This window comes from Podarcis raffonei, chromosome 6 (assembly GCF_027172205.1).
Source record: "Podarcis raffonei isolate rPodRaf1 chromosome 6, rPodRaf1.pri, whole genome shotgun sequence".
NCBI lineage: Eukaryota > Metazoa > Chordata > Lepidosauria > Squamata > Lacertidae > Podarcis > Podarcis raffonei.
The window spans coordinates 30,134,698-30,152,038 of NC_070607.1; the positions used below are offsets into that span (position 1 = coordinate 30,134,698).

The window sequence follows — 17,341 nt, forward strand, 5'->3', positions numbered from 1 at the left end:
CAAGGCCACAATTTTTATTTTGGGTTACAGCAACCTGGGTGGCTGTATGGTACAAGGCAGGTCCCATTCATGCAGCTCACTTGTAGTCCAAGGCCCTTGCCCATGTGCTGGGGTCTGTCCACAGGGTGTTGGAGCCTACTTACAAGCATGGATAAGTCCCAGTGGGCTCCTTAGGAAACCTATGAGCGTTGCCAAGCAGCAGCCCCCCGAAGTTGGGTCGGCTGTTAGAAGACAGACTCTCTTATTATGGGAGATCCCCATTGGGGGCTGGGAGCCAACCCTCTGCTTTGCATGGTAATTACACAGATTCATGGAGAATCAGCTGCTTGTGATCATGAGTGCTCTCTGTCACCTGCAGGAACAGAGGCAACATGTCTCTGGATGTTGTGAGCATCTTGTAGCCATCTGGCCACAGTTCTGATCCAATGGGGCTCTTTTTCCCTATGCCGATCTCATATCCTGCAACCTGTGCCCTGTATTTGTCACCATCTGAACTTTTGCTTGGAAACATGCAATTCTAATTGTTTTACGCCCATTTTTCCCCCCAAAGGGAATTGTTGGTGGTGTTGGTCCTCCTGGATTTCCTGGACTTCGAGTGAGTAGATATGCTTCATCCCATAGACCTTTTTTCAAAAGTTCAATTAATTACTCATGGGTGCTGTGTCGTGCATTCACAGAAGTTTCTGCTAAATATTGAGGGGATTTTAGGGATAGTGATTTGCACAAACCTTCTGTAGTTCACTAATGTACATGCAATTTGTACATGGCTGCCCTGATCTGTGGTCATTTTAACTTGGTTGTGATCTTAGGACTGTTGTGATTGAATTGTGGCAACCTGTGCTGTAACACCAGGGCTTGTGCTTGAGTGTTAGTGCTTCCTGCTGAAACCGTACACAATGGCAGATTTGGCTGAATGGGAGCTGGGGCAAGACGGAAATGGAACAGAAAGCAAAAGGTTGTGGGGTGGGGGAGGTTTGCAGCCAGGATGAATGAACTTGAAATAAAGAGCAAAGTAGGTCATGCTGCAACACAAACTCTGCATGTTTATTAGAGAAGCTTTATTTATTTTTTAATTCCGGGGGGAAAGTGCTTAAATGGGTTGGAATAGAGAAAACACGGCTTGGAGATATATGCCCATATGCTATTTACTGAATAGGAAGACGTGAGCTGCAGTCTTTTAGCATGTAACTGAAAACATGAACCACCTACACAGATGCATGGCAACGCTAATTTTCTCCAGAGGAAACATGCATCAAGGAATCATTAAGGAGGGAGGGGATTGTGTTGGCATTTTGTGGCCAACCACCCCGTCCTCTGTGCCACAACCACCCAGGCAGATGCATGATAGGAGTATGTGCTTATCAGAGTGCAAAGCTATAGCACATGTGTAGCATCTGGCAGTGCTGGTTCACTGCCAAACTTATGTGCTCTGTCTCTGGCCCCCGGACAAAATTAACTGCTCTCCCATTAGAAGCAGCTTTTAAAATTTGATTCTTGATCGCAAAAGTCTTTGTGCATCTAAATGCATTTGAGAAAGACAGTGGAAAGCTCCACTGCATGTTTAGTTATGTGAAAAGATGCTCTCTCAGCCAGAAACTCTTTTGTGCACGAGATCCGTAGCCATTTCACATCAGTGGCAAAAGTAGCTGCACATTTGTTGCAAATTTGTTCATGTATGCTATTTGGTCATCCATCCTGAAACATACGCGGCGACACAAAAATGATAGGATTCAAGTATATTGTTTACGTTTGAGTTCGTAAAGCCTGCTCAGACTTTTGACAAAGCTCCTTACAAATTAAAAGTAGTCTCTTTTCTTACTTTCTAGGTAGCAAAATGATTTCTTATGCACAGCCATGCTTGTATTCTTTAGTCATCATGTTACATGATCTGCCTTTCAGTGCCATAATTTTGATTCTTCACAGCATTCTTTTATTTTGCTTCCTAAAACAGATTTTTTAAAATGTGTTTTTCTTGGATGTTGCTAAGGAGCAAGTAGCACAAGTATTTCTTCCCTTCATTGGAAACATATTCCCATTCTGTGCTTGTAGAAAGCCTTCGTTTCCATCCAAGCTCACATGTGAGTCTACTCTAGATCAACACACCGGGCCTAAGTTATTTTCTCTTTCTTATAGCTGGAATAGTTTCAGCTGGCTTTCAAGTCGGCGCAAGACTTTGCCATATGGATATTTCCATAACATCAACATTGGCTTGGCTGTTTCTAGACAAAAGTACATTTAGCCATTGCCAGATCAAGGCTTCCAGTTTATGGCTGAGATCCTAAGCACACTTGCTTGGAAGCAAGTCCCAGTGAAATCAGTGATGAAATCAGTTCCAAGTTGTGGTTAAAATAAGGTCCCAATATTCTACTGTTTAAAAAAAGACCCAAACAAACTCCAAAAAAAAAAAAAAAAAAAACTATAACTGGAAACGAAACCAAGGTGGACTTTGCCAGAAAATACTAAGACTAATGGTATGGTGGCTGCTTTTGATTTCTAGGAATAAATGATGTGACAGAACATGTATGCACATTTAAATGAAAGGGTCAATTACACATCAGAGCAATCTAGTCCAAATGTCTGCTTCAAAACCTGAAGTAAAAAAGGCTTTTAAAAAAAGTTATCTACATTCATTTTCAGGGGAATATTTACTTACTTTACTGTTAGTTTACTTAGTCCATTTCTATTTTGAAAAATACACAATCCATTTAAGTGGCATTCTTCCCTTTGCCTGTGCTGAGACACAACCCACTCTTAAGAGGAGTTTTGGCCCGGGTGATTACTCAGAGTTGATCTACACCCTCATAATAATCACGAGGTATGAGTTATTCAGAAGTGACCCGCTTTAAATTGTTCTAAAAGTTCTATATGTTCCCAGTGTTCCCTATGAATGCCTTGTGTTTAGAAAGCTAGCCCTCCAAAACATCCAGATCCTGAACTGATGTATGAAATCAGATGTAGGAGAGCAAGCTGAGTCTGAGACAAGACAGAAATGCTCTTGTTGGTAGGATGGTTGATGTAGCATAGAGATATAGCCTATTTTGGACAGGGTTGCAGTGCCATTGAAGAATCAGGTTCATAACCTATGAGTACCTCTGGAAAAACCGTATTTTGGCTGTGCTAGGAGAGCTTTGTATAACATAAGCTTGTGTCCCAGCGGCCACTGCAGAAAGAGGACACGGCCCGGGTCACTCATACTTTAATTTTATCAAGGCTAGTTTGCTGTTACAGGCTGTACTTGGGGCTCTCTTTGAAGTGTGTTCAGAAATTTCAGCTAGTACATTTAAAAAAAAAAGAAACGAAATGAAAACATTCAACTGTGGGGTTTTTTTTACCAACTTCACTAACTCCATGTCATATTTTGAGCTTAGTTCAAAGTGTTGGTCATTATTTATTTATTTTGTAATTGTTTTCACTTTCTGATACACAAAAAGCAAAAATAACAACAATAAAGAGAAACTTCCAAACAAGATGAGGGAAAGAAAGGAAGGCTGAGAGAAAAGAGGAGGGAGTGGTACTATTCTAAAAAGCAGCGTTATAGTTCCAGACAATTGTCCTTTATTGGCATATTATCCCAGAATGTTTTTTTTTTCATGAGAAGAAGGCTTTCCCTTTACTTTAATACATTCAATAAATGGATGCCAAACTTTAGAAAAGTTGTCTTTCGTTTTCGGATGCCGTACCAATAGTCTTACATGTCCCCTGTAGCTGACTTCCATTGTCTGGCCACTATAAGCCCGGCAGCTACGAACCAAAGGAATCAAAGTAGTTCTTTATTGGAAAACTCTGCTTCTGAATTATCAAATAAGGGGGGGGGAAGGACCATCACTGGGTCCATAGATTATGTTTGGAATGTAAGATAGGCTTATTTAATAAAGCCTTGAAAGACTGAATAACAGGGCAAGGCCACTGCATATGGTTGTATGTACCCATCCCCTCCCACTCCTCCAGCAAACTGAGCTGCTTGTTTTAGTAATTCTTCTCAGGGCATGGGGGGGGATAGGTACCACCTGCAGATAACCTTATGTGCATTCTCCCAAATGCACCCTAATAGGGTGTGAAATCGGTTAACATGACCTTCCACACTTGCGAGCAAATGAGTGGCGCTTCCTGATACTTCATTTTTCATCCCGTCATTCAGCATAGACATTTCCCCATCTGGAAAGAGCAGGAAAGTTCTACCTGGCTGTATTGTTCAGCCCTTTCCCAGTCTATCAGGCAGGCAGGATATCCTTGCAATGTATTTTCCAGCTGAGGAAAGAGAACGGTAATATCGTGATTACACGCACATCTTGGATGTTTTATTGTTGTTTAATTAGCTCTCAGACAGGTTAGCTTGGATGGGTCAGAAGAAAACCAGCACTCAAGCAGCAAATACACTATATTGTCTTATGACAGGGGTGGCCAACATGTTGTTTTCCAGGTGCTGTTGGACTACAACCCACATCTTCCCTGGTTATTAGCCGTGCTGACTGGGGCTGACAGGATTTGTAGGCCAAATGCATATGTTGGATACTCCTATTATACAGGCTCTCTGTATGACTTAGTTCCCTTTTAAGAGTAAACACACAGAGCAGTCATGTTCTTTATTGTCTTTTAGGGTGTTGTAGGACCAGCCGGACCATCTGGCGCACCTGGGATTCCTGGACCTCTGGTACAGTGTTTCATAGCTCATACCCAAGTGTTTTGCTGAAAGCCCTTTTCTGCCAGACAGTTGAACAATTGTGTTTTGTAATTTCTTTTATCTTTCTTCTGCATAGGGTCTTCCGGGGAGTATGGGGCAACCTGGATTGAAAGGTGATAAGGTGATCTAAATAGTTTCATTATCGGTGCTCTTTTAACTTTGAACCTTATCTACACCTCCTAATGTGATTCTACAAAGAACCCTTTCTTACTTTTCTTTTTTTGGGGGGGAAAAGCACCTGCAATAAGGTTCTACATTTTACCCGCCGCTTTGTTTTGTACAAGCTACTCGGGGCTAAGAATCTCTGCCAACACACACTTCCTGCTGCTGTAGCTATTACTACTGTGAATAATCTCATCAAATGCTGAGACCTGTTTTAGCCATTAGAGGCTCTGAAATCATACTCATTTGTGCAGCAGTGCAATGCACTTGGGCTGTGAATAACAAGCCATACTGACACATTTCTATGTCTGTTGGACTTCATAAAACTTTCTATTAAAGTGTCCCTTCTCTCTCTCTCTCTCTCTCTCTCTCTCTCTCTCTCTCTCTCTCTCTCTTTCTCCCCCCCCCCAATGTTTCTGAATATACTAATACATTGTTTAGGGCGAACAAGGCATTTCAGGAGAGATGGGGGAGCTGGGATACCCAGGAGACAAGGTAACTCATAACAGCTCTGTTTTGACCAACTTCTATAAGTCTTAGTCTTCTTGGAAATGTGCTACACTTTATACAGAGTGGTCTTATGTTCTGCACTGTTGTGTTTATCAGTCATGGGTGGTATCCAAATAACTCATTCTCAGCTCTGCTGATGTCACTTCCTCTTCCTCTGGCTCCTCTGGCTGCACTGACTGCTGGGGCTCGCTCATGGTTTCATTCAATCGTAGGCGAGCTTGGGGGCATGACCTGGGGGGCAGACCAGAGGGAAGACTTCATCTCTGACTTCCCTCTGATCCTCTCCCTGGCTGTATAAGCCACCCACGCCCAGGCACTGGTCTAAATTGGTGTTTGGTATCCCCACCCACTCGGCACTCTGTGTTCAGGACTGCCCGTGGACATGCCATGCATAAGACCTCGCTACGGATGCCTTCAATCACTGTATTCAGGACCAGGGAGAATTTTGCCTGTGATATTTTTTGAGGCAGATTGATTCCAAAGGGTATATTGCTGCCTTCCGGAAAACAACATCCTCAGCGGAATTCAACATAGTGCTAAGGCTAACATTGCATTAGTGCAAGGATTTTTCCTTGCTCAACAGAACGTTCTCCCCTTTCCCTATGTCCTCTAGATAAGCACCCTGTAAACTTTGTGCAAACGAATCAGGATGGTTGCTCAATTAACAGGTTGTCTGGAAGCAACCTATGTTTCTCTGACAGAATGGGGAAGGATAAGCACAGGAGGGAAGCAAGAGGTTTTGTTTTGCTTTAAAAGCCATCTAGGTGGATTGGTTTTCAAAGATAAATGTTTCGTAGCAGTGGCAAAAAGAAAGAAAGAAAAAGAATTAAATGTAAATGTCTGTCTTTTATTCTTGTCAGCCCCCACGTAGCTTTGTAATGCAAAATATCTATGGGCGCAGGCAAAATAATCATTATTTTAGCTGAGCTGCAGAGTTAAGCTGTATATGGATAGGATTTTTCTATATTTCTATTGGAATGCTTTATCCCCAAAATGGAAGCATAACAAGTCCTGTGACAGATAATTTATAAAACCATCTCCTCCCTCCTTCTATTTTTAATGGGAATGTGCTGCCATAATTTTCACTTAAATTCTAGCCACTCTTAACTGTATTTCTCAAAGGGTACAGCTGGTTTGCCGGGACCACCAGGAATCAGAGGAAAACCAGGACCCCCGGTATGCCTTAACATTTAACTTCATTTGCACTTCGACAGTAGCAGCATTTATTTGAGTTTGGTATCCAATAATATCTAAAAGGGTTGCTGACCAAATCTTATCCGGCACATTGCCATACAATGCATGTTATTTATAAGAAGTAAGGAACTAAATCATTGGGCAATATATCTGGGGTGTGTATGTGGTTGGGGAGCATTTTCAGATGTTCAGCTTTCATAATCTAAAGTCCTGATACTGGTTATGCGTGTTTCTTATTTCAAGCAAACAAGGATTGTTTATAAATTTGAAGAATGTAAATGGGTCAAAAAATTCTTTCCGACCAAATTAATAACAACAAGAAACCAGGGAGAAAGAGAAACACCTACAGAATCTGATTATTTGAGCAAAATAAGAACCCATTGGATATGAAACCATTAACCTATTTGATTCATATAAGAGAAAGGACAGTCCAAAAGTGGGGTGGTGGTGGTGGTCATGTGACAGGAACTGAACTGTTTTTCGAATTGCAGGGATACAATGCATCCTAGTTGTATTTTCCAATATGCATGCATTGACATTATTTTAAACACAAAAAATAAATTAATAACCAGTACAGAGTGAACATTGGTAATATCCAAATTGATAATAGGAAACTTTATATTCCTTGGACTGTCTGTTGGTGAAAATATAACAAATGGTGTATTAAAAATCACTCCAGATAGATAATAGATAAAGGGGTTGTATCCAAGACTAGTCATACGTGGAGTAGAACCTTTAGGTAAAGGTAAAGGGACCCCTGACCGTTGGGTCCAGTCGCAAACGACTCTGGGGTTGCAGCGCTCATCTCGCTTTATTGGCCAAGGGAGCTGGCGTACAGCTTCCAGGTCATGTGGCCAGCATGACTAAGCCGCTTCTGCCAAACCAGAGCAGCGCATGGAAACGCCATTTACCTTCCCTCCGGAGCAGTACCTATTTATCTACTTGTACTTTGACGCGCTTTCGAACTGCTAGGTTGGCAGGAGCAGGGACCGAGCAACGGGAGCTCACCCCGTTGTGGGGATTCGAACCGCCGACGTTCTGATCGGCAAGTCCTAGGCTCTGTGGTTTAACCCACTGCGCCACCCACGTCCCTCAGTAGAGCCTTTAATACACCCCTATTTTGGAATTAAAAATTTACCAAAAACGGGAGCCATTTCACCATGAAACCCTTAAAATCAAGATAGATAGAAATAAACTTTTCTTTTGGTAATTGTTCAGATGTACGTTTTTGTGAAGGAATAGGAAACGTCTTATGCAGAACTAATCAGAAAAACCTGAATTTATAATGGATGCTCTAATTTTAGGGTAAAACAGGAGATCCAGGACCCCGGGGACCACTGGGACCTCTTGGACCTGAGGTAAGGAACTATTTAAAGAAGTAAATAATGCATCCTACTTTGCACTGAAAACAGCACAATTAGGCCAAGCTTTCGCTGCTCATGCATGAAGGGTGGCTGATTTGGCTCATGATGCAGTAACCGTACTGAATTTGGTCAGTGCCTGAATGGGAGACCACTTGGGAACTTTGGATGCCCCAGAAGAAAGGAGGTGTATACATGTAATAAATAAATAGCCATTTCTGATTCTTCGTTTAATGCAGATGTTATTCAGTACTTGCTTGGAAAGCAGGATATACAGTTTGCACTGATCCGGTTAGCTGGGATCCTTTTAAGATCCTCAATAAGAATCTACATTCATGTTTTGCAATACATAAATATATTTAAGTTAGGAACGTAATTGCTTAAGAGCCAATAAGTTGTTTAGAAGAAGAAAACCCTTTAAAACTGGTTTATTTGCCTTAACCAGGTGTCATATTTGGTTAATACATTGCTGCATTACAACCTCAGTTCTCAAACGTCTCTGTTGACGAATGATTCGGAACCCAAACGCCAAAAACCCAGAAGTACCGTTTTTCCCCGTGTATAAGACTATATATTTTTCCTAAATTTTTGAACTTTAAAATAAGGGGTCATCTTATACACGTATAGTGTATAGTGCATTTTCTTAGTTTTGAGTCCCCCAAAATAGGGGGCGTCTTATACATGAGGGTGTCTTATACACAGAAAAAGACGGTAATTGCTTCCATTTTTGAACAAGCCTCAAAAGTTGAATGGCTTCCACTGCATGTTTTTCCATTTTTTCAATGGATTTTGCCGACTGCCCATTGCTCCTTGGTTTTTGAACGTTTCAGAAGTCGAACCGTCTTCCAGAACGGATTACATTTGAAAACTGAGCTTCCACTGTATTGCAGAAATACGTTCAAAAGTTCATAACTATAATCTAAGGCTCATAAATATAATCTAAGGCTTGTGTTGCATGGCAAACTGCAGTGTGCTTCAACAAGCATTTTCTCATGTAGCTTGTGTTTGGTGGTGGGTAATGAGGGTCAGCAGGGAGAGGGAGAAGTAAAAATAATAATCCCAACAGGCGCACCCATTCTCTTGGGCCTAGCTACAGTATATTTTTGAATCTGAGTTTAAAGACTTTATTCTTATTTCTGCTGTGAAAATGGAATTTCATGAGAACAGGAACATTGTTACTATTATCTGCATTGGAAAGCCATCTGATTAAAACCACTATCCTGTGTATGGAAAAAGGATTCCTTGCCAACTCCGGCAGACTGAACTTCTCTGTGTCTTCGTGGGGTTCTTCCCCCTTTGGTGGGGAAGTCCCTGCATTGCATCCCACAAACTTCTTTCAAAGCAGAATTTATTGTTTCCTCAAGGGGCTTTACTCCAGACTGCATCTGGAGTAAAGAAAACATAAGTCATTTCTTTCAATAGATACTTCATTGTATCCATAAATTGTTTTGATCTGAAATTGCGCACTTAATTTTTTTCAGGACGGTCAGCCATATGGGAGTCGACTGCCATATGTTTTGTGCACAGAGCTTGGGAATTACAAAGGAAAAGGGGCACGTTTGATTTGAATCATGCTTTGGTGGCAGCAAAATGCAAGTTTCTTAACGCACGAATCCCTGATCGTGCTCCCAAAAGTCTACTTTCAAGCCATGTTTCATCTCAAACTGTGACGTTTTGAGGTTCTGCAGACAATGCTGTAAGCACTGGGGTATCCAATAACTTCTGTTTACTATTACTTATATTTTTAAAAAACCCAACCTCATAACAGCTGGTAGTTAGCTATCAGTGCTTCTGCATAATTTCCTGCAACATGAGAGTGCTTTGAATCTCTTGATTCTCAAGTGCCTTTGGCCAAGAGTAATTTAATTAATTAAGGTGCTTCGACCTATATTTCCAAAGCAAGGCTTGTTATTTCAGGGTTGCCAGGTGGAAATTCCAATCACAAGAGACACCAAGGGAACTATGGAGCAATTATCTGAAATTAGACACATACTCTTAAAATAAGAGACATCTGGCCACTATACAGTCATACCTCAGGTTGCGAACTCTGCGGGTTGCGCATTTTCAGGCTGTGGACTGCGCCGAACCCGGAAGTACCGGAACGGGTTACTTCCGGTTTTCAGCGCATGCGCAGAAGCGCAAAATGATATCACGCACATGCGCAGAAGCACAAAATCGCGTCATGTGCAGATGCAGTGCTGCGGGTTGCGAACGCTGCGGGTTGAGAATGTGTGTGATAATATACCACTGTATATTATTTCCTCCATGCAGCTACAGTGACAGAACTGCACAGTATGGGGGATTTTAAATATATGAACCATTATTGGATATACAGTGGTACCTCGGGTTACATACGCTTCAAGTTACATATGCTTCAGGTTACAGACTCCGCTAACCCAGAAATAGTACCTCGGGTTAAGAAGTTTGCTTCAGGATGAGAACAGAAATCATGCTCCGGCGGCTTGGCAGCAGTGGGAGGCCCCATTAGCTAAAGTGGTACTTCAGGTTAAGAACAGCCCTCCGGAACGAATTAAGTTCTTAACCCGAGGTACCAGACCTGGTCACAAGAAACACGACGTGTTCCGGGGCTTTCATATTTCCAACAGAAATGTGCTAGCTTCGCTTAACTTTTGTGTTTGACATTCAGAACACCTGAAGATTTTCTTTTGCAGAGCAGCTCTAGTAAAATTAATGACATGTACGTTAATGGAATATTTTAATGTTGACTTGCAGAAGTGAAAATAAAGACTTGCAGAAAAGCAGTGACTGAAGTGTGAAATTAGGATTATAACAATTATACACATATACTTGGAGGCTTTAGATTTGTTTTTCCTCAAACAGTACCTTCCTCTGTCCTTTTAAATGCCACAGTACGAACCACTTTTAAAACTGAGGGAAGTTTTTAAAGCATCTTGTTATGACATAAGAGGCCTGCTGTTCAAAGAAAAGCAAACACTCAGCTAGGCTAACATGTGAGCCTAAACAGCTCTTTGGATTATTTCAAATAATGGTTTTTAGGCTGTGTGTGTGTGAAGCTTTATTTAGTTAATGGGGAAATTAGCTGATGTTTGTTTAGACACAAAGCAGTTGCGTTACCATTCTGAAATTTCACGGATTCTTCTGTGGTTTGGAACTCCTAGAATGTTGAGATATTTTGTATTTATACAAAATGGCCATAGCACTGTATTAGAGCACATCCTCTTGGTTTTGCTTCAGAATGTATAAATCTGTCACCTTTTACTAAAGTAACAGGGCACGTGATTTGCCTGCAGAAGTTCCTAGGTTCAATCCAAGTAGAACGAAGAAAAATATCCATCTGAAACGTTTGTTGCCAGTCACTGCTGCTGACCTATAGAACACCAGTGGTCTCACCCAAGGTCGAAGGAGGCATCCCATGTTTTCTATAACAGAGCTGTTGATTCTGCAGAGGAAGATAGTTGATGATGAACTTGAGGTAGCTTGTGAACAAAAAAGGAAAGGGTGGAGATAACCAGGGCCTTTTTTTCAGTCGGAACTCGCCAGAACTCAGTTCCGGCACCTCTCAGGTGGGCGTCATTGCCATTTTCAGAGAACAAGAGGGGTGTTCATGGTGAGTTCTGGCACCTCTTTTTCTAGAAAAATAGCATTGGAGATAACTTTGTTCCTCAAAGTAGTTCCTTCCTTATACTTGTGCCTAACCTCCACAGGGGACGTGGGTGGCGCTGTGGGTTAAACCACAGAGTCTAGGACTTGCTGAAGGTTGGTGGTTTGAATCCCCGCGACAGGGTGAGCTCCTGTTGTTCGGTCCCTGCTCCTACCAACTTAGCAGTTCGAAAGCACGTCAAAGTGCAAGTAGATAAATAGGTACCGCTCCGGCAGGAAGGTAAATGGCGTTTCCGTGCACTGCTCTGGTTTGCCAGAAGCGGCTTAGTCATGCTGGCCACATGACCTGGAAGCTGTACGCCGGCTCCCTCGGCCAATAAAGCGAGATGAGCGCCGCAACCCCAGAGTCGGCCACGACTGGACCTAATGGTCAGGGGTCCCTTTACCTTTAACCTGCCACAGAAATTTACAAACTACTAAAAATGCAAAATCTACAAATTCTTTGAAGGAATATTTTCATTTCTGAAATTGTTATTTTCAATAGCTTTTCACATGGCTCGCATAATGTGGCAGAGCAGTTAAGTGTTTAACATCATTTTGAGTCTTTTGAGGTAGGTTGGTTTCTCTCTTGTAGCAAAATAGAAGAAACCATTACAATATGGGCTGGGGAACAGAATGTGAAAAGATTTGCAGGGTGACTTTTACATTTCTTAGGTATTTATGTCCAAGAGTGAATGGTTTGATATAAATTAAGTTATCATCAGATAAATAAATAATATAATAAATTATTGTATTAACTTGATCTAGAAAATGTGAAATTAGTAAAGTCTTTCTCAAATGCATCACCCACACCAACATTTTCTCCATACACCTGTTGGATTTTATAACTGAATAAGCAGAATAAAAGCGTTATTTATTTCTTGATTTCTAGGGTTTTCCAGGGGATATTGGTGTTCCTGGTTTGAATGGCCCTGAAGGCCCAAAGGTAAGCATATGTGAAGTTCTGTTGTAAGCTCTTTCAGAGTGAAGGATAATATCAGTATTCCTTGCTTAGAAAAAGTGTAACTTTTTTTTTTTTACTTTGAAGTCACTATCCATTTGCTTCAAATAACTTTTATTCAGAGCTCGGTCTGTGAAAAATCTTTTAGATCTTGACGTAGGTAAACTTGCTGCTCTTTAAAATTCAATTGACTAGTTCTCTCTCAAAAGCACAGTAGGAGAAGAAAATGGAAGAAAAATAGGCACAGCTGTTGGATCCTTCCAGTTGGATATATGAAGGAAGCAAGGGTAAAAAAAATAGGCAGGAGTTTGTAGGAACAGATCCTGCCTCATTTGTTTTCACACTTCCCTTACCAAGGGATCCCTGAAGCCAGAAGGGAGACTCCGTAGACTTCGTGATGCTGTTCTAGTCATTGTCAATGTTCAGCTTACAACTGAGACTGTGAGTCTTTGGCTACCTAGTCATAGGCAGGGCTAGATCTCTTCATCATTCATGGATGATGAAGACAGCAGTAAGATGATTGTGCAAGGGAGCTATAAGCCTGAATCCTAAATTCTCTGATGCAGCTATTAGCATTTCCTAATCCACTGTTACCAATAATTTTGGACTCTAATTAAAACAGGCTGTCTAGAACAAGGGCAAGAATTTGGTTTCCCCAGCCATGATCTAGTATCCTTGCTTTGTGGCTGAATGACTTAACACATTGAATCATAAACAGCGCTATCAGAACTGTGACAGAGTTGGGTTCAGGTGACAAAATGCCTTGTTCTCAGCAGCTTCTTCCTATTTCTTCTTGGATAGGCTTTTGAAACACTGGATCCAGTGGGATAGGGAAACCAAGGTAATGATAGTTGTAACTTGATAAAGGTCAGTTGGGGGGTGACCCTGGCACAGAATCCACTGTATTTTGAGGGTACTCTCTGAAGCTGCCTCAAAGGGACTTTGAATTTTCAAGTGGTTGCAATCAAATGCCCAAAGACGAACTGAATGTATGGTGTCAGCATGCATGTGACCACCTAGGCTATGGTGAAGAACAAGCTTTGCTGAAACAGAGTCAGCATGGATTATACAAGGGCAAGTCCTGTCTCACGAACTCATGAGAGTTCTTCAAGAGCGTCAGCAAGCATATAGAGAAAGCTGATCCGGTTGACATAGTGTACTTGGAGTTTCAGGTACTTCACCAAAGACACCTGAGTAAGCTTAGCAGTCATGTAGTAAGAGGACAGGTCCTCTTGTGGATCGGGAATTGCTTAAGTAGCAGGAAGCAAACCGTAGAAATACTGTAAATGGACAGTTCTCTGAATGGAAGGATGTAGAAAGTGGAGTCCCCAAAGACCAGTGCTGTGGCCTGTATTTTTTAACGAACTAGAGTTAGGGATGAGCAGTGACATGGCTACCTTTGTTCATCATACTAAATTGTTGAGGGTCATTCAGACAAAAAGAGATTGTGAAGAGGTCCAAAAAGACCACTCCAAACTGAGTGGGCGGTCAAATAGCAAATGCAGTTCAGTATAAACAAGTGTGTAGTGATGTATGTTGGAGCAAAAATTTATTAACTTCACATATATGCTAATAGGGTCTGAACTGGTGGTGACTTACCAGGAACAAGACTTTGGGGTCAAAGTGGACAGCTCAATGAAGATGTCGACTTAGTGTGCAGCAGCTGTGAAAAATGCAAATTTCATGCTGGGGATCATTAGGAAAGGAATCAAAAATAAAACTGCCAATATCATAATGCTGTTAGGCAAAGCTATTGGTGTGACTGCATTTGGAATACTGTGTAGAGTTCTTCTCACTTCACGTCCAAACTGATACTGTAGAGCTGGAGAATATTCAGAAAAGGGCAACCCAAATGATTAAGAGGTTGGAGTGACTCAATCCATGAGGAAAGGTTGCAGCATTTGGGACTTTTTTTACTTTTCACTAAAGCTCATTGATATCCAATAAAGCTGAATGTTGGAAGATTTCATGACAGATTTTAAAAAAGGGACTTCTTCATGCAGTGCATAGTTAAACTATGGAGCTTGCTCCGACAGAAGGCAGTGATGTCCATCAACTTGGATGGCTTTAAAAGAGGTTTAGACAAAATCCATGGAGGAGAAGACTATCAGTGGCTATTACTTATGACAGCTATGGTCTGCCTCCATGATTTGCAGCTGTATGCTTCTGAATACCATTTGCTGGAGAGAAGAGTGCTGCTCTTGTGCTGAGGTCTTGCTTGCAGGTTTCCCACAGGCATCTAGTTGGCCACTGTGAGAACAAGATGCTGGACTAGATGGGTCATTGGCCTGTTCCAACAGGCTGGTCCTTATGACTTGTTTAGAAGTTGGCAGATGCTGCTTTAAAACATGGTCGCCATTGGTTGAAATTTTTGTATGACTACGTCCCAAGATTCTGCTAGAACGGCTATCAACTCTAAATACACCTTGTGTGGACTATGACTTTCTCCCAAGCCTGAGACCTAGAAAAAGCACCTCTCCTGCAGCAACAACTTTGATTGCAATCATTGTCCAAGTCCAATGACACATGTTGATATTAATGTTGATGTTATGTCAACATTTCAGCCATTTATTTGGGTACAAATATCTGCGATCGGGAAGTATGTTCACATTTCTCCCTAGTAAAATATACTGTCACAACCCTCACTGCTCTAGTTTATTGCTATTCACTCAGATCCCTGCCAAAATGCTGATTAGTTAGTTGGAAACTTCAAATGTTGTTTGCTATAATAATAACTTTTACGAAGAGACTTTATGGTCTCCATAGATTTTTTTGGCTCTCGTGCATGGAGAGCTCAAACAGCCATCTCTAATCAGAGAAAATTGGTGTCTTACATTTGAGATGAGCGTTAGACAAAATGGAAAAGCTTTTACACAGTCTATAAGACCAAGAGTCGAGGCCTACATGACACTGGAAATGTTCAGCTTTAGCACTCCCAGCTGCTTTGTGCTGACTGCGGTTTTGAGGAGTTCCCTCTCTCTCTTATTTTTGGAAGAAAGCTTTGCTAAGCCTCTCTTTTCCTCATTCTTCTGTTTTTATGCTTCCACAGAAGTTAAATGTATGCTAGCTGCCAAGAAAGCATTACAGAACTTTTGTGTTAACACTAGTTTAAGATATCCGCGTTTCATACTGTCTGCAAACACTAGACTGGCTGGTTCGTTATTATTTTTTCTATTTCTTTTTCCAAATCCCTACAGTAATCAACAAATGTATTTCCCTGGTATATTTTAATTGTATTATTATGGACCATGATCTGAACATACAGTTCAGCTTGTAAACAACATTTTTCTTTTGACCTTTGGATGTGATCAACATCCAAACATCGTTGGAAGTATTTTCATTTCATTAGTTTTAGAAGAACCTATCGGTGGTTGCTTTTGGTATGTGTGCTGTCCCTTGAGTTGTGTTTGCTGATGATAACTCTGGCCTCTCCATCACAAGAGCAGCTGACGTAAGGATCCTAATTGGTTAGATGAATCAATTAAAAACATTTTGAATATAAAGGTGCCTCCACAATTAACAGATTTAAGCAGATTTTATCTCAAGTGATTTTTTCGATAATTAATATTAATTACCATACTTAAAAAAACCTGCAGGTAGCAAATGCTATCTTCGAAGAGGCATTTCGCCCTATGTGTAGTAAAAGTGGCAATGTGTCGTCTAAGGATCAAAGTATGTGCAACTTTAGCTGCATCCTCATCACAGCTAGTTTGGCCTTGGATGATGCAACCCTCAGAACAAAGAGAGAATGTTTTTCCCCCTGGCTGAAGATTTATGCAAATTTGATAGACTGATAAATCAATTACAGTGGTGCCTCGCAAGACGAAAAGAATCCGTTCCGCGAGTCTCTTCGTCTTGCGGTTTTTTCATCTTGCGAAGCAAGCCTATTAGCGGATTAGCGGATCAGCTGATAAGCGGCTTAGCGGATCAGCTGATAAGCGGCTTAGCGATTAGCTGTTAAACGGCTTAGCAGATCAGCTGTTAAGCGGTTTAGCGGATCAGCTGTTAAGCGGCTTAGCGGATCAGATGTTAAGCGGCTTAGCGGATCAGATGTTAAGCGGCTTAGCGGATCAGCTGATAAGCGGCTTAGCGGCTTGGGAAAAAGGGGGAGGAGGAAAAAAAACCTGCAGGAACTCGCAAGACATTTTCGTCTTGCGAAGCAAGCCCATAGGAAATTCGTTTTGCGAAGCTCCTCCAAAACGGAAAACCCTTTCGTCTAGCGGGTTTTCCGTCTTGCAAGGCATTCGTCTTGTGGGGTACCACTGTAATCGGCTCATATTGATATGATTAATGGACTACAAATTGTCTATTCCCATATGAACCTGCACAATAACTTGGCTCAGGTTCTGAAGCCCTTCCATACACCCAAAATCAGAGTTTGTGATGGGGCAGAGCACCAGAGCACCCTTTCTGATGTTGGCATCTCTGTCGCCAACCTGGACCAAAATGGGCAAGGCCATGGTGAGCTTGGGGCCACGTAGCTGTGCCAACAGCAGTAGCAGATCGTTAGTCCTACTGGTGCAATTGTATGCCCCTGACCTTGCTGCCATCCTACTCCTGTCCCGTAAAGCAGTGTTGGGAGGGCAACTCCATGGCTGTGCCCACTGCATGCATTGCCACTGCGCTTTGCACAAGCTGCTGAAAGGCAAGGCTGTCTTATTTCCAATGTAAACCTGGAAAGATGCTTTTCTTTTCCACCCGAAAAGTGTATTGTAAGAGTAAGAACCGCCTGTCCTCAGAGGAGGCTGCCACTCAGGTTTCTACATGTCAGCAATCTGGACATAATAATAATATTATTATAATTTATTATTTATACCCCGCCCATCTGGCTGGGTTTCCCCAGCCACTCGG

At 41.7% G+C, this 17,341-nt stretch overlaps 1 protein-coding gene across 4 annotated transcripts in view; it reads left to right on the top strand.

Moving 5' to 3' along the window:
• The window catches only part of COL24A1 (collagen type XXIV alpha 1 chain), a 164,700-nt gene that overhangs the window by 61,326 nt on the left and 86,033 nt on the right, over positions 1-17,341 (top strand). For all 4 annotated transcript variants that reach the window (XM_053391866.1, XM_053391864.1, XM_053391865.1 and 1 more), the window contains exons 14-20: positions 551-595; positions 4,598-4,651; positions 4,758-4,802; positions 5,285-5,338; positions 6,476-6,529; positions 7,852-7,905; positions 12,422-12,475. In XM_053391866.1, the coding sequence (XP_053247841.1) occupies positions 551-595; positions 4,598-4,651; positions 4,758-4,802; positions 5,285-5,338; positions 6,476-6,529; positions 7,852-7,905; positions 12,422-12,475 (360 nt within the window). The remainder of the gene's footprint in view (positions 1-550; positions 596-4,597; positions 4,652-4,757; positions 4,803-5,284; positions 5,339-6,475; positions 6,530-7,851; positions 7,906-12,421; positions 12,476-17,341) is intronic.